Raw genomic sequence first — 22,771 nt, 5'->3', positions numbered from 1 at the left:
CGGAGCGCGTCCCGCAGCAGCCTTCATCTGCGCTGTGAACGGCACGCCGGGGCCTTCATCTTCGCACACTCTGTTCGCGGCATGCCGGGGTCTCCTCTGCCATTTTCGGGGGGGGGGGGGGGGGGGGGGAATTCTGCACAAATTCTGCGCTCTATAGTAGCGCAGAATTCCCCCAGGACTAAATATCCCTAAATTCGGTACATTTTTCCTTCATCTGCCTTACAAGATTTTGTTTGCAGGATGCGACACTGTTTACTGAACCAAGTAAAGATTTCTACAAAGATCAGATCAGTCATGCGCATTCCAGAAGAAGGGACTTATGTGACCCCCGAAAGCTTTAGTTTAAACGTCTCTGGATCATTCTAATATTGGCCCAATAAAAGGCAGTGGGACAACAAAGAAGCCAGTTCTAGAGAGAGCTCCAGCACACCAGGAACAAAGGATTGCCCAGAGATGAAAAGTTTGGAGTCGAGCACACTGCACTGTGTACTCCTTTGTCCACTAACAGTAGAGGGAGAGGCGCGAGGCATTCAAATCAAATATTGTAGTTTTTGCAAAGGACTCTACAGAGGACTCGACTGCCCTTCATCTCTTTGGTTGGTACAGGATTTATAAGACTCCCATTGTTACAGTGGCTTTAGCCATTCCTACTTCTGCTTTAAGCTTAATTAATTATAGCGGGCCTAAGAAGATATCTCTTAGGATTTCTGTCCCTGTCAATCAAGCAAATGCTGAAATGGCTCCAACTGCTACACAGTAGGAGCCTTAAAACATCCCATGGGTGGATTTTGCTGCACTGTTACCTCCTGAACCCCATCACAGCCTTGAACCAAAAAATTCTAGAGAGGACTGAGCCCCACTACTAATGCAGATGAAATTTAGCAACAAGACAACAAGGTAAGGGGGTGAGGAGGAAGTGAATGATTGGGAAGAAGGAGGTCAGGAGGAGGAGGAGGAGGAGAGGTAAAGGAGTGGGGGCGGGCAAAGTAAAGAATGCCAAGGGGGAAATAGTGCATACACCTCCATTCCCCCAACTCACCTCGGCCAAAAGTCCACATTACATATCCCATTGTAGAGCTAATACAATGCCATGTGCAAGGGCTAGCGTGTGTTTTGGACACCCATCCATAACTCTCCATGCAATACAGGAATTAGCGTGTCCAAAACGCACGTCCAAATCACCGCATAGCTAATGACGCTCATCATATGTACATTCCATGTAGATGAGGCTATTATTGGCCAATGCCCACGATGCAAAAAATTTCCCACACAGCCAATGCACCCATTGCAATGCAGCAAATTTTACACCAGCCTGGGGCTGGCATAAAAAAGGTATGGCACACTCAAGGGTACATTGAGAAAAAAAAGAAAAGTCCTGCTTTCATTGATTCCTCCTAATAGTATTGTAGCAATACTAAGTAGAAGGAACCAAATTAAGCAGATTTAGTTAAAAAAAAAAAAATCCTGGATGCCCAATAGACACACAACATACACAGTCCAGGCCGTGTATCTTGTGCGTGTCTATGTCGGTAGCGCGACCCCTAATTTAAATATTGCATCACTTGCCCAAGAGAGGTGGTTGAGTGCCCGTTTTCTGCGCACAATGATTGCATCGGCCCCTAGTAATCTTCTTTCATTACAGTCCCCATGCAGTGATTCAGCGTGCGGGGGGAGGGTGGGGCAGTGAAGGAGGAGTAGGTGCTCACGGCTTTCCCCAGCAGGGGTAAGTCTAGGAGACCCCCTTACTCTCCTCCCACCCTGTATAGTTCAGGGCAATGTCTCCAAATGAGTTAATTCTGTGCCTACCTCGATGGGAACGAACCTCACTGGGAAACCAAAGTATGCTGCCTCTCAAATTTACTGCCAGTGCCCTTCTTAATACTTGCATGCAACCATCTTCTGTGTAAACCGTGCACACTTCAAACAAAGCTCCCCGAACCGTGCCGGAGGAGGGGCGAGGCAGCGCCAGTGGCTGGAGGAGCTGTGCTGAGACCCCTCGAAGCTGGGACACATAATGGGAAGACGAGGGAACGGGGTGCCTAATGGGGGGGGGGGGGGGGGGGGGGAGTCGGAGAAAGGGTGCACCTGGATGGGGGCAGAGGAAAAATGTAACCTTCTTCCTAATGCAGGACGAGGGCAGACTTTGCCACCAGGTTGCAAACTGCCAGGCGAGGGCTCTGACCTCACGACTGCCAGCCAAGGGCTCCGCTCCCACCGGTTTCCTTTACTCTCTTCCAAGCGGATTTTCTTAACTCGCTCTGCACAGATTTCAGGGTCAACAACAGGCATCTTTGTTTCGCCATTTGGCCCCCCGGGGCCCCATCTCCCAGGCATCCGCGCCTTGCTCGCGGCAGGCACCGGGGCCGGGAGGGCTCCGTTAAGCCGTCCATCGGTGCCAGCACAGCCCCGCCACGCCGGGCGCCTGCTAAAACTTGTTGCACTTACTTCTGGTGGCGGAGATCAGGTTCTTGCCGTCCTTCAGCAGGTCTTTGATGAACTTGTTGGTTTTTTCCAGCTCCAGTTCGTGGGCTCGGATCCTGTCCCGGAACCAGGGGCTGTCCAGGTAGCAGTCGCTGAACTCCAAGGGCTGCAGCCCCATGCTGGCCGCGTCGCGGAGAGCCTCTCCCTCCCGGCGCAAACGAGAGCGGCGATCAGAGAGGCAGGCGGCGAGCCCAGGCGACCCGGGATCGCTTCAGCCCGGCCACGGAAAAAAAAAAAAACCACAATCCAGCGAGCAAAAAAAAAGTGCCCAATCTGATCTCTCCAGGGGGATCGAAGCAAAAAAAAAAAAAAGTAAATAAAAGCAACGAAGGCCGGACCGATCCACTTGGGATTCACCGCCCAGGAGCTCTCACCATAGGTCCCCCACCCGTAAAATAAAATTAAAATAAAAGGCTGCCAGGAGGCCGGTGCAGAGCTCAGAATTCACGCGAAGGACTTCAGCGATCTCCCACCGCCAGCTCCAGCCGCCCTCATTCCAGCAAGCCCCGCCTCCCCGGGCCGGCAATAGGTGGCGAGGTTTTTTTCTCTCTCTTTTTTTTTTGTAACCGGATACTTTATTGAACACGTAACACATAGAAAGCATAGCCTGAGAAGGAATCAGGAGACACCGAAAAAAAAACGCGTGGTTGAAAGTCAGACTATTCCTGGGGAAATGCTGCGCAAAAAAAAACAAAAACGCTAATTCTGTAAAGAAACTTTAAAATTCTGTGCACAAAAATGGCAAATTCTGCAAAATTCGGCATACTTTATATTGGTTACAATAATTCAATAAGGCCAACATAATAGCTGAGGATGTAAACACACCAAAAAGGTAAAACCACAAAAATGGAGGGGTGTGTCCAAACACTCAAGTTCATCTACAGATAAAATATGTCTTCAATGTATAAAGTAATTTTATTTATGTATAATTCAGAATAGTCAGGCAGTCGTCCCTCCTGAAGCAGCCACTGCGAAACACGGCCTGTGTTCAGGGACCGACAGTGCTGCTAACTTACAGGTCGATATAGTACAGTGCGCTCCACCGGCATTTGGACGCGTGTTTTCGACGCGCTAGCTTTACCCTTTATTCAGTAAGGGATAATAGCGCGTCGAAAACGCGTGTCCAACCCCCCCCCCGAGACTAATAGCTCCCGCAACATGCAAATGCATGTTGATGGCCCTATTAGTCATTCCCACACGATACAGTAAGTAAAATGTGCAGCCAAGCCGCACATTTTACTTTAAGAAATTAGCGCCTACTCAAAGGCTGGCGTTAATTTCTGCCGGCACCAGGAAAGTGTACAGAAAAGCAGAAAAAACTGCTTTTTTGTACACCCTCCGACTTAATATCATAGCGATATTAAGTCGGAGGCCCCAAAAATAAAAAATCTTAAAAAAAAAATCTGCCCACGGCCCGCGGGTTGGAAAATGGACACTTAATTTTGCCAGCATCCGTTTTCCGAACCCATGTCTGTCAGCGGGTTCGACAACTGACGCCGGTAAAATTAAGTGTTGGCTGTCAAACCCGCTGACAACCGCCGCTTCTGCCAATAAGGAGGCGCTAGGGACGCGCTAGTGTCCCTAGCGCCTCCTTTTTACTACGGGCCCTCATTTGCATAGAGAATCTCGCGCCCAGGAGAGTGGCCTGGGCGCGTGTCAGGAGAGCGGGCACTTGCCTCGGAGCGCCAGCTCTCCCGCTCATTTTACTGAATTGGCCCGACAGAAATAAGAGACTATCGGTACAAATTAGAAACAGAAATATGCAAACAACACTGAAATGGATAGCCTGAGAAACCAGATTCTGATTAGTGGAATTCTGAAGAAAAAGCAAATTACATGTAGAGACCCCTAGGTTTCCACTATCCATTTTTCTCCCTAGCAAAACCTAGGCTAGGATTTTAGGAAGAGAGAGTAGTTTGCAGACTATCCCTGCAGGCACCTCCACAGAGACTTGTCTGGATGGGTCTGCAACCTCCCTTTAAAGCAGAGGAGCACTGGAGAAGTGTGGTATGTGGCATTTGGAGTTTTAAGAGAAGGGTTTGACAGTTGCTGTGTTTTGATTGATTGTAAATATTACTACCCTTATCATAAGGCTTGGGGGTAACTGCACAGAGCAGCAGTTACTACCCTTGAGAGAAACATGGGGGTATCCTGCACAGAGTGACAGATATTACCATAAGACGCTTGCTGGGCAGACTGGATGGGCCATCTGGTCCTTTTCTGCCGTCATTATTATGTTACTATATTCCACGTAGTTCTTTGGCAAAGGTGAGAAGAAAATTCTGACACTTACCACTGTTTCTGCTGATCCAGACACTGAATTTGAAATTCAGGACATCGTGGACTTAAGATGCTGAAGGGCAGATTGTATTACCTCATTGACTGGAAGAGCTACGGCCCTGAGCCACTCCAGGAGAGAGGGGGGTGCCAGCATGGCCATTTGGCTAGGGCCTACAATGTTCAAGGGGCCAACAATTTTTGTTGGGCAAAATTAAAAAAAAAAAGCTAAATATATCTATTTCTAACATGTATAAATAAAACTTTCAATTGTAATTGAAGAATTTGTTAACAAAAAAGCTCGTAAAGCCTTCTTAAATAAATAAAAATTATTTGGGAAATTTAGAAAACAATTTCTCTTATTAAGTATCACATCAGAACCTTACATAGGGGCCTACTTTTCTTAGCCGGCACGGGCCTAATTCCTGCTCTCTCTCATGCCCTTACCTGAGGAGAGATCATGGGAATCATCAACTAATCTCAGTGCCCCTAAATTGATCAGGAAATGCCCTTGCCTCTTCCCCCACAAGCCCAAGATAGGCGGCCTGGGGAGGAGCTTAAGAGGAGGGGGTACTGTAACACTCCTCACCACCGCAGCACCATCCTCTGGCCTCAGGTTCCTCTGACATAGCTCCTGGGACCATGTTGCATCCTAACTAGTAGGAGACTGCAGCTCCTGAGCCCTGCATCCAGGACGTCCTGTGATGCTGGCTGATCTCATCACTGCCTGAATACATAAGGAAGCTCAGTGCACCTTGCCAGTGTATGCCGCTGCCAACCTGGAATCACTGGCTATTGTCGCTCCGGTTCCTAACTCCTCTTCTTTCTTGCCTTCCTGCCTGTTCCTGCTTCTGCTCCAGTCTTTGCCCCTGTTTCCCACCTTGCTCTGTCCCTGACTCCTTGCCTGAACCCCTTCCTACTTGCCTTGCACCTCCTCGCCCTCGGACTGATTCTTGTTGCTGGCCTGCCCTGGCCCTTTGTCGTTGCTTCGCTCGCTGCCTTCCCTGACCTCGGCTTGTCTTGTCAACTCTGCCCGAACTCCACCAGGCCTGACCCCCACCTGCCTCTTGTAGCTTCCTTAACTTTGCCAGTCCTGAATCTTGCCTGCCTCCCATCTCTGCCTGGACTCTGCCTGTCCGGACCGTAGCCTGCTACACATCAGCCGCCGCCTGTTGGGGGCCCAGGCCGTGCTTAATTTCATTTTATTTGTTTATATTCTGCTTTTCGGTAATTCAAAGCAGATAACATGCAGATACCTCAGGAATGTCCCTTTCCCCAGAGGGCTCACGATCTAAGTTTGTACCTGAGGCAATAGAAGGTAAAGTGACTTGCTCAGTGGGATTGGAACCCTGGTTTCCCTGATTCGTAGCCCCACTGCTCTAAATACTCCATGAACTAGGCTGTGCCAACCCGACAGCTGCGCAAGGGCTCACTTTCCTACAGCGTGCCAGGGAAGAAAAGTGGCCCCAGGAACAAGGGTGTGCCTCTGAATTCTAGGAGGTCCGTGTACAAACTATAAGAAATGCACATTCCCAAAAGACAGCGTATTCCAATCCCTATAAACACAAGATACCGGACAATGTAATCAAATGTAGCTAAAGTGCTCAATTATTATACTCACTACTAATATCCCTACGGAAAAGAGCACTAATGTGTCAATTTAAAGACCACCAATCACATGCAAAAATACTTTACTACATTAATTTATACTAATCTTAAAACATGAACATTTTTTGTTATAAATTGTGGTTTTCTAGAACTCTCATGCGTTACATCAATATTTAAAATGCATACATTAAAAAACCCCACTTTGTGCCACACCTTATCTACAAACTTATGCAGCCACCTTTGCAAAACTGAACACCATAAACACCACAATCATACTATAAAAATCCAGCAAACAAAAAAAATTTTGAACAATAATATTACGATTACAATTTTGAGCCAGCAAGTCCAGAAACAGCAGGCTCCAGCGATCCACTATTAGCTGAAATGCCTCGCTTGACAGTTCCCATTCTCCTGGATCCAGACTCTGTCTGCTGAGAAAGTCTGTTTTCACATTGTCTTTTCCTACAATGTGTGAGGCTGAGATCTTCTAAAGATGCACTTCCGCCCATTCCTTAAGTTGGGCTATTTCCTGCAACACTTGTTGGCTCTTGGTTGCTCCCTACCAGTCAATGTATGTCACTGTTGTTGCATTCTCCAACATTCTCCGGACTGCTCGACCCTGTAATCCATTGCCAAACCACAAGCATGCCAACCGAACCTCTTGATCTTCCTCCCGACTGATGTTTCGGAGAGACTCTTCTGCCCTCCAGGGCCCTTGCACTGTCAGTTTCTGACAGTGAGCTCCCCAACCCTGGAGGCTTGCATCTGGTATGAGTACTAGGCAGTCTGATGATCTTAGGGAAACACCCTTTCCTAAATGATCCATTTTTAAACCACCACTGTAGTTGAGATCAGACCTTCATCGGCAGGTGGAGCCGAATTGAATAATCTTGAGAATGTGGCTCCGAGACAGCAGAGTGCGCTAAAGAGGATGCATATTTGCTCTTGCCCACAGCACCACCTCCTGCCCACAGCCGCTATCAATCCAAGCACCTGAAGATAGGACCACATTCTTGGGCGTATTGTATTCGTCAACAGAAGCACCTGCGGCATCAGCTTTTGAATACAGCCCTGTTTTGTGTCGAACTAAACACTAAGATTCTCTAGTGACTGTAATGGCTGAAGATTGCTCTTGGCCAGGTTCACGACCCAACCTAGCTCCTGAAACAAGGATATCACTTTGTGCAAGACCCAGAGGCTCTCTTCCAGGCTCTTGGCCTGAATCAGCCAATCATCCAAGTATGGATATACCAGGATGCCATCCAAGTACAGGTGTACCAGGATCCCATCTTTTCTCAACTCTGCTGCCGCCAACACCACCACCACCACCACTTTGGAAAAAGTTCTGGGCACGGTGACCAAACGAAAAGTTAGCGTTCGAAACTGATAATGATGTCCCAAAATCGTGGAACAAAGAAATTGTTGATGCTCTAGCCCAGGGTTGTCGAACTCCGGTCCTCAAGTGCCACAAACTGGTCTCGTTTTTAGGATATCTGTAATGAATATATATGATACAGATCTGCATACAATTGAGGCAGTGCATGCAAATTTATCTCATGCATATTCATTAGGGTTACTCTGAAAATCAGATCGGTTTGCGGCCTCAAGAACTGGAGTTGGACACCCATGCTCTAGCTGGATGGGAATATGCAGATACGCCTCATACAGATCCAGAGACGTCAGGAACTCCCCTAACTGAATTGCCATTGTCACTAATGCAAGGTTTCTGTGCAAAAACGAGTCATATGCAAATGACGATTGAATCCTTTGAGATCCAGGATGGGATGAAAAGAGCCCTTCTTCTTGGGCACAACGAAATAAATGGAATATTGGCCCGTATTATCTTGACACGTGGGCACTGGAATCACAGCCCGCAGGTTGAGGAGTTTTGACAATGTACCTCCCTGCCTGTTTCTTCTGCAGAGTTGCAGGGAGACACCTTGAACACATCCTAAGGCACGCTGCAAAACTCTAGCGCATAGCCATCCCTTATCACCTCCAGCAGCCACTGAATCTAGACCCATCTCCAATAAAAGAGAGAGAGGTGATTTTATATCTCCTGATCCCGGAGGTGGGTTGGCACACCTTCATTGGGAGGCTTGGGATGCTCCACTACCTGAACCTGTGCCCCTTCTAGCTGCATGGGATGAAAGGACTGAGATCTACCCAAAGGTCAAGTCCTTTGAAAAAGTTGCTCCGCTGTAAGATTGAAAATGTATGAACCCCCCTAGCATGACCTCTCATGCTGAAGGATCACTGCACCTGTTTCTTATCCTCTGGTAATCGAGGAACCGGGGACTCACCCTACTTATTGGCCATTTTCTCCAGCTCTCTCCCAAATAAGAGCGAGTCTTTAAAGGGCAACTTAGTAAGGTTAGACTTCGAAGTTGTATCGGCCGACCAATTTCTCAGCCATAGCTGACGCCTAGCTGCTATTACCAAAGCCACCCCTCTGGCTGAAGTGCGGACCAAATACAGCCCGCATCTGCCAAAAAAGTGGCTGCTGGTTCCATCACTGTCCTGGAATTCACACCATATTCAGTCTCCTGAGAGAGCAATAAACAACAGCAAGCCACCAAGGAACAACAAGAAGCTATCTGTAAATTTATTGCCATTGCTTCAAAGGCCTGCTTAAGGATAGCCTCAATTCTCCTGTCCGTGCACCAAGGCCACTCCCCCTTCTACGGTAATAGTCTCGCTGTTACCAAGTCGTCTGCTTGGTAACAGCGCAGACAAATGCATCCACCTTCAGAAATGTAATTGCTCTCTCGCAACTAGATCCAGGGGGTACAGTCCTTTCAAGACTCAACCCCCTTTAAAATTAGCTTCTAGGGCACCCTATTCAAGATTAACTAATTCTTGAATGACTTCCATTACAGGGAAGAGGCATGAGGCTTTACGCAAGGAAATCAAAATGGGATCTTTCCTTGGCACAGACATGGATTCATCCCCAGGAACTCGAAGCGTCTTCAATGTCTAGGAAATCAGAGCTGGTAACTCATCTCCATGAAAGAACCTCAACATAGTTCTATATGGCTCCAATTCTGGAGGAATTTCCCCATCCTCCAGGGAGCAAGGATCGGTCTTATCTGTGCTATCTGGGTCCCTTTTGGGAAGATCAGCTACAGGCATACCTCAACGCTTACCCGCAGCACCTGGGGTGTGGGATTTCATCACTTGCAACCTCGACTTGTCAAGACTGACCGGGGGTGGGAACCTTGCCTGAAAGGAGTGCAGTTTTTGAAAAAATTCTACCCAAAAAAAGGCAGAAGATCCATGCCAAACCAGGGGGCAACAGTCCTGTGCCCACTGATCTACCTTCCCCCACAGACAAACTAGTTAAGGGAACTCCAAAATCAGGCTACCCCTTCTGGCAGCTTTTTTTCCATTCCCACACCAGGCTGGGAAGAATCAGGCTTAGTAAAACTCAGGAGGTAATGCCTCCTGAGCCTCCAAACAGCGCTAACACAAATTTGAGGGAATGCCAGGTTTGGATGCCCGAATATGACAAGCAACACAGAGCAAGGTGCTTAGGTTTCTTCGGAATGGGTGCTATCAGCGTCAATACACCTTAACAGGTTCCTGACAATAGTGCACCCAAAAAATTAGGTGCTCACCGATAAGGCGCACAACATTGTGCCTATATAAGTGCCCAAACTGAGTTCTCCCAGGGTGCTGAGATAATGCACGCAACAAAGCATGTGCATATGTATAAAAAAGGCATGTGCTTGCACGCACAAATGGGCACTCTGATAGATGCTCCTATGCGCCTAACTATGCACCCAACGTGCTGCACAGGGATGACCTGACAGAACTGAAGAGAGCAATCTGCGGTGCATAAAAATGCGTGAAAACCCTGCTGCAGCCTACCACACAGCGAACCAGATGAGCCTTGGAGCGGGGACTAGCTGCAAGTGCTGCTAAGTCCACCAGGCTGTCCCTGTCCCCTGAACTCCAGAGGTGGGGAATGACCGTCGGATCACATACCAAGCATGGAGACCGGAAAGGGGGTGGAATCCCTACTCAACTCCCTTTCTCTTTACCATTTTTTAAAAAAAATATAATACCCTTCGCCTGAGCTTAGCCCGTCCCGGCTGAGTACAAGGTCGGTCTCTGGCTGTGGGGGGGAGAGGGCATAAACCTTTACCACCACGCTTAGCTTCCTGCACCCGCTTGCCTTTCACTTGTTTTTTTTCTTTTCACATCTAAGTCCATGCCAGTTTGAAAAACCAGCTAGTGGACCAAGGCACTCATTTGATGGACCACGGAAATCATGTCAAGAATTCTCAGCTGAGGGAGGGACCATAAAAGAAAATTATTCCTTACCTGCTAATTTTCGTTCCTGTAGTACCATGGATCAGTCCAGACAGTGGGTTATGTCCCCCAGTCCAGCAGATGGAGTCAGAACAGATTTCGAGGGGGCGTAACCATATATCCCAGTACCCCTTCTGCAGGAGTTCAGTATCGAGTAAATCAAAGCCCGATTAGAACAAGAATATTCTGGATCAAGATTGCATAACTATGCATAGAAACAGTAAAACATCAACAACCGGTAACAGAAGGAAACCAACCAACTTGTAAGGAGCTGTGACATCAGAAGAAAGAGAAAACTGCGAGACACAAAGGACTGCTATAGAACAGAGCAGAGCGGAGCAGGACTAGAAAACCCAAAAGTGGTGGGCATCTGGACTGATCCATTGTACTACAGAAACGAAAATTAGCAGGTAAGGAATCATTTTCTTTTCCCTGTACGTACCAGGATCAGTCCAGACAGTGGGATGTACCCAAGCCCCCTAAATCGGGTGGGGTCCTGCGAGGCCTGCTCGTAGAACCGGCTCCCCAAAGTGTCCAGAGACTGGAGAGGCAAGATGCAGGCGATAGTGCCTCGAGAATGTATGCAATGATTTCCAGGTTGCAGCACGACAAATCTCCTGGGAAGAGACAGAGCGAGACTCCGCCCAGGAAGCTGCCTGAGAGCGTGTAGAATGCGCTATGATGCCGCGAGGCGGAATCCGTCCCGCTCCAATATAAGAAAAGGCAATACCATCCTTTAACCACCGAGCAATCGTCGTCTTCGAGGCCTGGAAACCTTTCCTGGGACCGGACCAAAGCACGAACAGATGATCAGACATTCTGAACTCATTAGTAACCTGCAAGTAGTGGAGCAACGTGCGCTTGACATCCAAGAGCCGGAGAGTTCTTGGCTCGGAGGAAGCAAAGGACGGAAGATCCACTGTCTGATTCAAATGAAAAGACGACACCACCTTCGGGAGAAAGGCGGGAACGGTACGAAGGGAAACCCCCCAATCCGTAAATCGAAGATAAGGCTCTCTACACGACAAAGCTTGGAGTTCTGAGATGCGCCGAGCAGAACAGATGGCCACGAGAAAGACAGCCTTAAGGGTGAGATCCTTAAGTGTTGCACCGTGAAGTGGCTTGAAGGGCGGTCCGGACAGGGTGCGAAGGACGAGATTAAGACTCCAAGAGAGACATGGGTCCCGGAGCGGAGGTCGGATATGCTTGACATCCTTGAGGAAACGTGTGATGTCCGGCTGAAGGAGTAGAGAACAGCCACACTACAAAAGCGAGCCCAGGGCGGCCACCTGGACTCGCAATGAATTATAAGCAAGCCCTTTATCCACCCCATCCTGGAGGAATTGTAGAATCTGGGACACCGAAGCCCGCGTGGGGCTAGTGCCCTGGCTGGAGCACCACACCTCGAAGACCTTCCAAACTCGAACATAGGCCACCGATGTTGAAGTCTTCCATGCCTGCAGCAGCGTCGAAACTACCGCTTCTGGGTATCCCTGGCGCCAGAGGCGGCGCCGCTCAAAAGCCAAGCCACAAGACAGAAGAGTTCTGCCTGCTCAAAAAATACCGGGCCCTGATGAAGAAGACGGGGAAGATTACCGAGCCTTATCGGCCCATCGAGCACTAGCTGCAGGAGATCCGCAAACCAGGGTCGTCGGGGCCACTCCGGGGCGACGAAGATCACGGCCCCCTGATGACTTTCTATTCTGCGAAGGATTCTGCCCACCAGGGGCCACGGTGGGAATACGTAGAGTAGAAGATGGGGGGGCCATGGAAGAGCCAGGGCATCCACCCCTTCTGCCCCGCGCTCTCTGCGACGACTGAAGAAGCGGGGGGCCTTGGTGTTGAGAGCGGTCGCCATCAAGTCCAAGTGGGGAACCCCCCACCGGTTGACGAGAAGTTGCATCGCGTCTTCGGAAAGAGACCACTCTCTGGGATCCAGCTGTTGACGACTCAGGAAATCCGCCTGAATATTGTCCACCCCGGCAATGTGCGAGGCCGCTAGGCGGACGAGATGCCACTCTGCCCACTTCATCAGAAGAGCTGCCTCAACCGCGACGTGCCGGCTCCGCGTACCTCCCTGTCGATTGATGTAAGCCACGGTGGTGGCGTTGTCCGAGAGGATTCTGACCTCCCGGTTCCGAAGAAGCGGGAGAAAATGTCGCAACGCTAGGCGGGCCGCTCTGGTTTCCAGACGGTTGATGGACCACGTCGCCTCCAACGCTGACCACATGCCTTGCGTGGCGCTTCGTTCGCAGACAGCTCCCCAGTCGACGAGACTGGCATCGGTGGTCACCACCACCCAGTTGGGAACCTCGAGGGAGACCCCCCCCGAGCCAGATTCGATGGGTCCAACCACCAACTCAGACTGTCCCTGGCAACCTGCGGTAGGGGAAGTATCACCTGATAATCCTGTGAGACTGGTTTCCAACGGGAAAGAAGTGCCGCCTGTAACGGCCGCAGGTGCGCAAACGCCCAGGGTACAAGATCGATGGTGGAAGCCATCACGCCCAGGAGCTGCAGATAATTCCAGGAGGTGGGCTCTGATAATGCAGAGAAGCGCCGTATGTGTTCCCGCAAGGATTGAGCCTTGTCCTGGCGTAGGAAAACCATGCCCTGACGCATGTCGAAGCTCGTCCCCAAGAAGTCCAAGCGCTGTGAAGGGATGAGGGAGCTCTTGGAGAAGTTCACTACCCAACCCAGGGACTGAAGGACCTGGACGACCCGGGCTACCGAAGCCTGTCCGTGGCTGAAGGATTTCGCCCGTATGAGCCAATCGTCCAGATAGGGATGAACCAGGATGCCCTCCTTCCGTAGAGTCGCCGCCACCACCACCACCATGATCTTGGTGAAGGTTCGGGGAGCGGTCGCCAGCCCAAACGGAAGTGCCTTGAACTGAAAATGTTGGCCCAGGATCTTGAAACTGAGGAAACGCCGGTGGTCTGGGAGGATGGGGATGTGTAGATATGCCTCTGTCAGGTCCAGGGAGGCTAAAAACTCCCCCTGATGCACTGCCGCAATCACCGATCGGAGAGTTTCCATGCAGAATCGCACAACCCGCAGACACTTGTTGACGTCCTTGAGGTCCAGAATGGGACGAAAAGATCCGTCCTTCTTGGGCACGACGAAGTAAATGGAATAATGGCCCAAGCCCACCTCGCCTAAAGGGACGGGAGAAATGGCCCCTATGTCCCGTAGTCTGTCCAGAGTTTGCTGCACTGCTCTCCGCTTGAGATCGGAGCCACAGGGGGAGAAAATGAACCTTCCCATCGGGGGGCGGACAAATTCCAAGGCATAGCCGTGCTTTATGGTATCCAGAACCCACTGATCTGAGGTGACACGTACCCACTCCTCGTAGAAATTCGTCAGTCGACCCCCAATCCTGGGGGCGGAGGAGTGGGCGAGCCTGGCATCATTGGGTGGACTTAGAAGGAGGGTTCCCCGATCCTGCCCCATCCCGCGTGGGCCGGCGCCCACGAAAGGAGCGAGGCCAAGACTGCGATCTGGGGCCGGGAGTCCTAGGCCCAGCCGGCCTGTAACTTCTGTAGCACCGCTGCGCTCGGGCTCTGGTCCTGGATGAAGCAAAAGCCCTTGAAGGTCGGTGTTTATCCTCAGGGAGACGGTGAACAGCATTTTCCCCCAGGGACTTGATAAGCTGATCCAGATCCTCCCCGAAAAAGAACTTGCCTCTGAAAGGTAGAGAGCCCAGGCTCGACTTGGAGGAGGTATCCGCTGCCCAGTTACGAAGCCACAACAGACGTCGTGCTGCCACCACCGAAACCATAGACCTGGCCAGCACCCGACAGAGATCGTACAAGGCATCCACCCCATACCCAATGGCGGCCTCTAGCCGATCCACCTGGGCAGCTTCGTCAGTCGGCAGGTCCTGAGACGTGAGAAGTTGTTGCACCCAGCGAAGACTAGCCCGCTGGGCGAGCGAGCTGCACATCACCGCCCGCATTCCCAGGGCGGAAACCTCAAAGACCCGTTTGAGAAAGACTTCCAACTTGCGGTCCTGAGTATCTCGTAGAGCCGTTCCGCCCGTCACCGGAATAGTTGTCCTTTTTGTAACCGCGGACACCGCGGAATCCACCTTTGGCACCCTGATGAGCGCCAGGAAATCTTCAGGAAGAAGGTACAACTTCTCCATGGCTCGACTGACCTTTAGGGAAGCCTCCGGGGTATCCCATTCTCTGAGCAGGAGCTGCAGGAAAGAATCATGTGTGGGAAAAGCCCGTGACCTCGGTCAAAGGGCCGCCAGAACTGGGTCCCCTTTCCTGGAGGACGTGACGACGGCCGGCGTTACCGGGGCGGGTGGGTCCGGTGGTGGATCCAGGTCCAACTCAAGGAGGATCTGTGGAATGAGGTCGTCAAGCTCATCCCTCTGAAAGAGGCGTAGCGCCCACGGGTCATCCCCGTCCGGCGGGCCGTCCGGCTGTCCCAAATCCAGGGGGTCCGGGGGATCTCCCCCCAGGTCTGGGGTCGCCCCCCCCCCGCTCCAAGGGCCAAGCGAACCCAGGCGGGGATTGGGGGGGCCCCCGCGCCTGAACCCACCAGGTCAGGGGGGGCCTGTGGTATAACCGTGAGCCGAGGAACCTTGACGGGGGGGGGGTGTGTCTCTCGGGCACCCCCCCCCCCCCCCCCCCCCGGGAGCTGCCAAACTTTGCAAGTAGGCAGAGTGCATTAATAAAATAAATTCCGGGGAAAACCCCGGCCTGCTCGGGGGGACCCCGGGGCCAGCCGCATCCGAAGGCCCCTGGGCCTGAGAGCCGGACTCCGGATCCAAAATCGGCGGGGAGATCTCCCTAAAATCATTTTCCCCCTGCGCTGAGCTTGTAAAATGGCCGCCGTTCCCGCCAGAAATGGCGATGTGGCCTGCCCCCACCGCCCGGGCAATGCTGAGGCGGCAAAATCGCTGAGGGACTGCGAGGTGCCTTCCCCCCCCCCCCCGGGAAGGCATCGCGCGCAGATGCCCTCGCGAGATATGCGAGACCCCGGCTCTTCGCAGGCCGAGCAGCGCTCTGGCCGCGGCATTGAAATCGCCGGGGAATAGAAGGAAAGCCTCGGGGGGGGGGGGGGGCCCAGCAACAAAGAGAGAGATGATGCGAGGGGGCCCTGCCGGCCTGCGCTGCCCGCTGTGTCAACTGCCGAAGGGGTGCCGCGCGGGGGGGGGGGGGGGGCCTGCCTGGCCAACACTACCCGCTCGGGGAGTCCCCCCTCCCAGCCCTAGCAGCCCTCGAGAAGCTCGAATTGGGCCGCGGGCAAAATACCGTCGAGGAGAGGCCGGCCCCACCGGCTTCCACGAGGCACCGCTGAAGTCGCTGAAAAAGAAAACTCACAAAGGCAAAGAACACTATAAAGAACAAAACTTACCCCCGGCAAGCAATAAACAAAGACGCGGGAGACAGAAGAGCAAAGAAGAGAGGCAGAGTAAGAAGCCACGCCTCCCCAAAAATTGAAGTTGCTCTAAATTTTTTTTTTTTTCAATAAAACTTGATCCAGAACTAGACAAGAAGAATAACAAGAAGAGGAAGAAGCAGAAAAAAAGAATTCCCTGCCAAACTGGGGAAGCACAAATTCCCCTACTCTCATCTGCTGGAGTCAGAAGATACTGAACTCCTGCAGAGGGGGTACTGGGATATATGGTTACGCCCCCTCGAAATCTGTTCTGACTCCATCTGCTGGACTGGGGGACATAACCCACTGTCTGGACTGATCCTGGTACGTACAGGGAAGACTGATTTAAATTCCTTCTTTTCTCCTTCTAAAACTTAAAGTAGTCCCCAGTAGGGAGATGCACGTTTACTATCTGCTAGAGATGGAGAATACTGGCGGGCTGATGTCACTGCAGGGGTATATATACTGTGATGTCAGCTTTGCTCCGTTCCATCTGCTGGTAAAGGTGCATAACCAATTGGTTTTAGATTCACCTGTCTGTACGCTAAGAAAATAAATAATATATCTCAGGCCATGAAGCGACATTTTGAATGGCCCTTTGTAATGGAGCCACTCAGCTTTATCAACAGTCATCTTCTGACACTTTCTCTCTAGAAAGGGAAGAGATGAGTTAGGGTGAGGCTAAAGCTTCAAGTCCTGCCCGATGCATGTGATGTCAGGCCATCGATGGGCAGGCAGATTGAGGATTGAGGATGAAGACATAAGTAAGCAGGCTATAAAAAATATAAAATAAAAATAGCGGGGGAGGCTGCTTCCTTCCCACAGGACATAGCGTGCTCACCCCTCTTTTAGCCAGATGTGGGGAGGTGTACTTGAGGGCATGATTTGGACAGGATTGGAAAACATGACTCAGATTATGCAAAAACATATATAAACCTGAAAACACAAATCTATACATAAAGCAGGTGCAAAAACCACAGGTACTTTAAAACATGCTGTGAGTATAAAGTGAAAGTATGTGCATAATTCATTTCATAAAAAAAAATATTTTTTTAAAATTATCAATAGCGTTTGTGCAGAGCCTTGGCTGGCATGGGAGATTTGCCGTATAATAAGTCACACTCACTTCAACCGAACCCACACTGTAAACAAAATTGATTACCCAACACTTCGGTTGAAGTGAGTCTATTATAATTACCCCCACTTTTTGTAGATTGGAAGTGTTTTATATAATAAGTCACAGCACTGTTGTACGAGTGTTAATATCAAGTCTCTGACTAATCTTCTGAAGATCCTTATCACAATAAATTAGAACAGAAAAACCAGGCAGACATGTACAATTCTGTAAATAAATTTCATTCAAAATATATTTTTTTAAAAACCCCAAATATACACAGCAATTATTTCTTTGATTTAAAAGTATAAAAATGACACTGCAGCGAAAAATCAGAGAACTTGACTTGAAAATTCCAGCTTGTGATTAAAGTGCTAGTGCACACAAGACTGTCTTGTTTCTCTAAGAGAGTTTAGACAGCTGATCTTCTGGCTTTTTAGTTTCCTTTATGCTTGTGTGCACAGTCCCTCTTCCTTACGCCGTCTTGTGACCATCAAGCCCAGAATCCTGTTTCTTTCCACAGCATGTCCTGGAAATGGGCCAAATTCTGCAGTGCCCTCTTTCACAAGATGAGGCTGACTGTGGTACCCCGATGCTGCCCTTTGGCTGGTCATTAAGTTCCATGAAGCGGCTCTACGAGCATTTCAGCAACCTCAGAGACAAGAATTGAATTCACATGGCTGATCCACAGCTCTTAATGCTACAGTACTGCTGAAGACTCTTCTTGGGTCACACTCTGCTTCAATGTTTTTAGAATCAGAGTATGCAACAAAATTATTGCAGTTAAAAAAGTCATTTTAATGAATGATCAAGACTGGTTCCAGACCCTCAATGACTAAACAAACATATCTGGCTGATTGGAAACCATGTTTTCCACCCATTGCCTCTTGCACAGAGAATAAGACTGCATTTTAAGATTGCAAAATGCTTACACTCATAAAAGGGTTTTCTTTGGTAAAACAATAATAATGTATGAAAAAAATATTGGGTAGACAGATGTATCTCTTGGTTACTCCAACTCTAGCCATGTGATTGTCTCACTACCATTTGGGGTAGCTCTAGGGTCTCTTTACATTCTGTCAGTAGGCTCTGCTCCCTCCCTCACTGAGAGTGCTGGGAGTACTGCAAGATCATGCCATAGGCTGATGGGTGGAGGATACAGCGTCGGCAGTGGTGGCACTAGTGTTAACCAGGTCCTGTGGGAGGCTCTCTCTGGCATTCTGCATTCGGCGGCGTGCTCTTTGAAACGCTTCTATAAACAAAGCAAGAAGCAATCAAATCACATTTAGTGTTTGTAAGGAGCTGGACAGGTTCACCATTATCTGGGTGAGACAGGAGAGGGAAAGAGAGGAGGAGACAGGGAGAAAGTGTGTGTGTGTATGTGTGTTGCTATGTTCTCTCTAGCTATATGAGTGTGCAGGGACAATTCAGACCACCATTTTCTGAGAATATTTTAAAGGAGTTTGTTCTCTCTGAATCAGACATTGGAAGAAAAGACAGCAAAGCATTATGGATATTATTCTATGTGTGACAGAACTGAGAAATGCAGGCATTGCAGAAAATATTCCTAGGTAATAAAACATACTCTTGGCATAGTTTCAAAGTTGAGCACATGAGCGATCACTCATACATTTCAGAGCGTTGCTCACTTATTTTTCTTTGTGCTATATACAGAAATATTTTAATTAATAAAACTCTCATTAAAATCTTTAATTGCAGATAAATTTGTTTCATTGTTCTTATCAAAAACAAACTCTGATCAACAATAATTTAATAAATTCATAAACAGTAATTAGTACAAAAGAAGATTCCAAGTAAAAGAAAATTATTCCTTACCTGCTAATTTTCATTCCTGTAGTACCACGGATCAGTCCAGACAGTGGATAGTGTCCCTTCCAGCAGATGGAGTCAGAGCAAAATTGTAAGGATGGCCCCTTATAGGTTAGAGTGCCCTCTGCATCCCTTCAGTATTAAGAATATCCAAGTCATTAAGAACACAATTGGATGAATCATGAAACAGGTAACACTGAACCTTGAAAAACTGGTATTGAGCAACAAGATGGCCCAGAAACTTGCAAAATGAACTGGTAGGCACATAACAGCACAAAGTGAAAACAAGTAGTTGAGCTGAGAGCAATCCCTATCCCATAGATCCTTAGGGAGGGCGTCTGGACTGATCCGTGATACTACAGGAACGAAAATTAGCAGGGAAGGAATAATTTTCTTTTCCCTGTATGTACCCGGATCAGTCCAGACAGTGGGATGTACCAAAGCTTCCTACGTAGGGTGGGCCCCATATAGCCCAGCTCGAAGGACGCGTGCACCGAAAGAACCAAACACCAGTGGCTGTACATTTAAGCGATAGTGACGTGCAAAAGCGTGCAACGACTTCCAGGTCGCCACCTTGCATATTTCCTGAGGGGAAACAGCCTGGCTCTCTGCCCAGGAGGTGGCTTGAGCACGAAGTGAATGAGCTTTGATACCTACCGGAGGAACACGACCCGCCCCGATATATGCGGAGGAGATTGCGGCCTTTAGCCAATGCGCAATGGTGGTTTTAGAAGCCTTGTGTCCCTGGTTGGGACTGCTCCAAAAGGACAAAGAGGTGATCCGATAAGCGGAACTCAGTGTCCTCCAAATAGCGAATGAGTATGCACCTAACATCAAGTCGTCAGAGTTCTCTGGAGTCTTCGTCTGTAAAAGATGGGAGTTCCACCATCTGATTAATGTGAAAGGCGGAAACCACCTTTGGCAGGAAAGCAGGAACCATGTGCAAAGATACTCCGGCGTCTGAGAAACGGAGGTAAGGTTCTCTGCATGACAATGCTTGAAGCTCAGAGATCCTCCGAGCCGAACAGATAGCCACTAGGAAAACAGTCTTGAGCGTGAGATCCTTGAGGGAGGCTCCTGTCAATGGCTCAAAAGGTGGGCTGGATAGGATCTGGAGGACCTAATTCAGGCTCCACGAGGGACAGACACTGTGGACCGGTGGCTTGACATGCTTTGCTCCTCACAAGAACCGGACGATGTCAGGATGAGACGAGAGAGGAGCACCATCCAAGTGACGCACTAGAGAGCCAAGGGCCGCCACCTGGACCCTGAGGGAATTGTAAGCCAAACCTTTGTTCAGGCCCTGCTGTAAAAAGGCGAGAATGTTGGCTACCGAAGCACGCCTCGGAGGTACCTGCACGGCGTCACACCAAATCTCAAACACCTTCCAGACTCGCACATAAGCAATGGATGTAGAAGTTTTTTGGGCTTGAAGGAGGGTGAAAACCACTGCATCGGGGTAACCACGCTGTCTCAGCCTGCGCCTTTCAAAAGCCAGGCCGTAAGACAGAAGCGATGTGCCCAGTCGAAAAATACTGGTTCTTGACGTAGAAGGTTCGGGAGCTGAGTCAGCCACAGAGGTCCGTCGACCGCCATGTTGACTAGGTCCGCAAACCATGGTCTGCAGGGCCACTCTGATGCCACGAAAATCACCGGTCCGTGGTAGACCTCTATTCTTGAAGCACTTTCCCCACCAGAGGCCACGGAGGGAACACATAGAGGAGAAGGTGTTGTGGCCAGGGGAGAACCAGGGCATTCACTCCTTCCATGCCGTGCTCTCTTCTGCGACTGAAGAAGTGTGGAGCTTTCGCATTTTGGCGAGTGGCCATGAGGTTGAGATGAGGGGTTCACCATCGACGGAAAATCAGCTGAACTGCTGCGGACAGTTCCCACTCTCCGGGATCCAAGCGTTGACAACTTAGGAAGTCTGTCTGAACACTGTCCACTCCCGCTATGTGAGAGGCTGCTAGACGGGCGAGGTGGAGTTCCGCCCATGCCATTAACTTGTCCGTTTCCAGGAGCACTTGACAGCTTCTTGTCCCTCCTTGACGGTTGACATACGCTACAGTCGTCGCGTTGTCGGAGAGTATCCGTACTGCTTGTCCCTGGACCAGAGGAAGAAAGCGCTGCAGCGCGAGGCGGACCGCTCTGGTTTCTAGACGATTTAGTGGCCATTGTGCTTGGTCAGATGTCCATCGACCCTGCGTCGATGGTCTCTCACACACTGCCCCCCAGCCGGAGAGGCTGGCATCCGTGGTGATGATCACCTATTGGGAAATTTCCAAGTCCACTCCCCACAATACGTGATCCAGACGAAGCCACCAGAGCAGGCTGTCCCTGGCCGAGTCTGGCAACGGTAATTGTGCTTGAAACTCCCGAGATACTGGCTTCCAGTGAGAGAGCAATGCACACTGTAGAGGACGCATATGTGCGAAGGCCCAAGGAACTAAATCTATAGTGGAAGCCATAGAGCCCAGGACATGGAGATAGTCCCTTGCCATGGGTAGTGGAAGGCGACTGAAGCGCTGGATTTGGGCGAGGAGGGCTCGTGCCCTGTCCAGACGAAAAAAAACCTTGTCCAGACTGGTGTTGAAATGAGCCCCTACAAAGTCTATTGTCTGTGATGGGGCCAAACTGTTCTTGGCCAGGTTGATGACCCATCCGGGGGAACAGAGGAACTGGAGAACTCTGTCGACCGCCCGCTGGCACAGAGCCTTGGACTTCGCTCGAATAAGCCAGTCGTCCAGATAGGGGTGGACCAGGATTCCTTCCTTTCGTTGCACCGCCACTATGACCACCATCACCTTGGTGAACGTGCGTGGTGCAGTCGCCAGTCCAAATGGAAGAGCCTGGAACTGGAAATGCAGGCCAAGGATCTTGAAGCGGAGATAGCGCTGATGATCCTGGAGGATGGGTATGTGTAGATAAATCTCTGTCAAATCCAAGGAAGCTAGGAACTCCCCTTCGTGTACCACCGCTATCACGGAGCGCAAGGTTTCCATCCGGAAACATGGAATCTTGAGGGATCTGTTTACCATCTTGAGGTCGAGAATGGGACGAAAGGATACTTCCTTCTTGGGAACCACGAAGTAGATGGAATAATGGCCTGACCCTTGTTCTCCCAAGGGCACCGGGAGAATGGCCCCTAAGTCCAGGAGACGATCCAGTGTCTGGCGAAACTATGCATTGTTTGTGTACTGGTCTGCAAGGGGAGAAGACAAACTGATCTCTTAGAGGTCGAGCAGATTCTAACGCGTAGCTGTGCCTTAGAATATCCAGGACCCACTGGTCTGAGGTGATTTTGACCACTCCTCGTAGTGGAGAGACGGCCATCCCCCTATCCTGGGTGTCGAGGAGTGGGCCGGCAACACATCATTGAGAGGACTTGGTGGGAGCCCCTTGCAAGGGGCTATCCCTGGATGATCTCCATCCCCGAAAGGAATGGGACCAGGACTGCAACCCTGGAAGAGAGAGTCCTCTGCGGGAGTGTCCGTGACTGACGGAAATAACGTTGGCCCCGGAATCGGGTGCAAGTGGCAGCGAAAGTCCTGGTACTACGAGGACTTTCTCACCCAGGGACTTGATGAGTTGGTCCAGCTCTTCTGCGAACAGTAACTTCCCTTTAAAAGGCAGGGAGCCCAGCTGAGACTTGGAGGAGAAATCCGCCGATCAGTTGCGGAGCCAAAGCAGATGCCTGGCCGAGACTACCGAGACCATAGACCTGGCCAGTACCTGGAGTTGGTCGTAAAAGGC

General features: G+C 50.2%; 2 protein-coding genes across 7 annotated transcripts in view; both read right to left on the bottom strand.

Moving 5' to 3' along the window:
• The window catches only part of ARHGAP10 (Rho GTPase activating protein 10), a 626,731-nt gene extending 623,741 nt beyond the window's left edge, over window positions 1-2,990 (bottom strand). The window contains exon 1 of one of the 5 annotated variants that reach the window (XR_003857144.1): window positions 2,446-2,988. Coding sequence is in view for 3 of the 5 variants with exons in the window: in XM_029604362.1 (XP_029460222.1) it covers window positions 2,446-2,599 (154 nt within the window). In the remaining 2 variants the exon portion in view is untranslated. Of the gene's footprint in view, window positions 1-2,445 lie in introns of all 5 variants that reach the window. The other 4 variants (XM_029604362.1, XM_029604453.1, XM_029604198.1 and 1 more) reach the window with 4 other exon arrangements.
• A 14,424-nt stretch (window positions 2,991-17,414) lies between these two features.
• The window catches only part of MKS1 (MKS transition zone complex subunit 1), a 122,136-nt gene continuing 116,779 nt past the window's right edge, over window positions 17,415-22,771 (bottom strand). The window contains exon 18 of one of the 2 annotated variants that reach the window (XM_029604047.1): window positions 17,415-18,440. In XM_029604047.1, coding sequence (XP_029459907.1) covers window positions 18,319-18,440 — 122 coding nt within the window. In that variant the 3' untranslated portion in view covers window positions 17,415-18,318. The remainder of the gene's footprint in view (window positions 18,441-22,771) is intronic. The other variant, XR_003857083.1, reaches the window with a different exon arrangement.

The sequence above is a fragment of the Rhinatrema bivittatum genome, chromosome 1 (genome assembly GCF_901001135.1).
Source record: "Rhinatrema bivittatum chromosome 1, aRhiBiv1.1, whole genome shotgun sequence".
Taxonomy (NCBI): Eukaryota; Metazoa; Chordata; class Amphibia; order Gymnophiona; family Rhinatrematidae; genus Rhinatrema; species Rhinatrema bivittatum.
The sequence above is the reverse complement of the archived record's forward strand: the minus strand, read 5'-3'. Positions and strand labels throughout refer to the sequence as shown.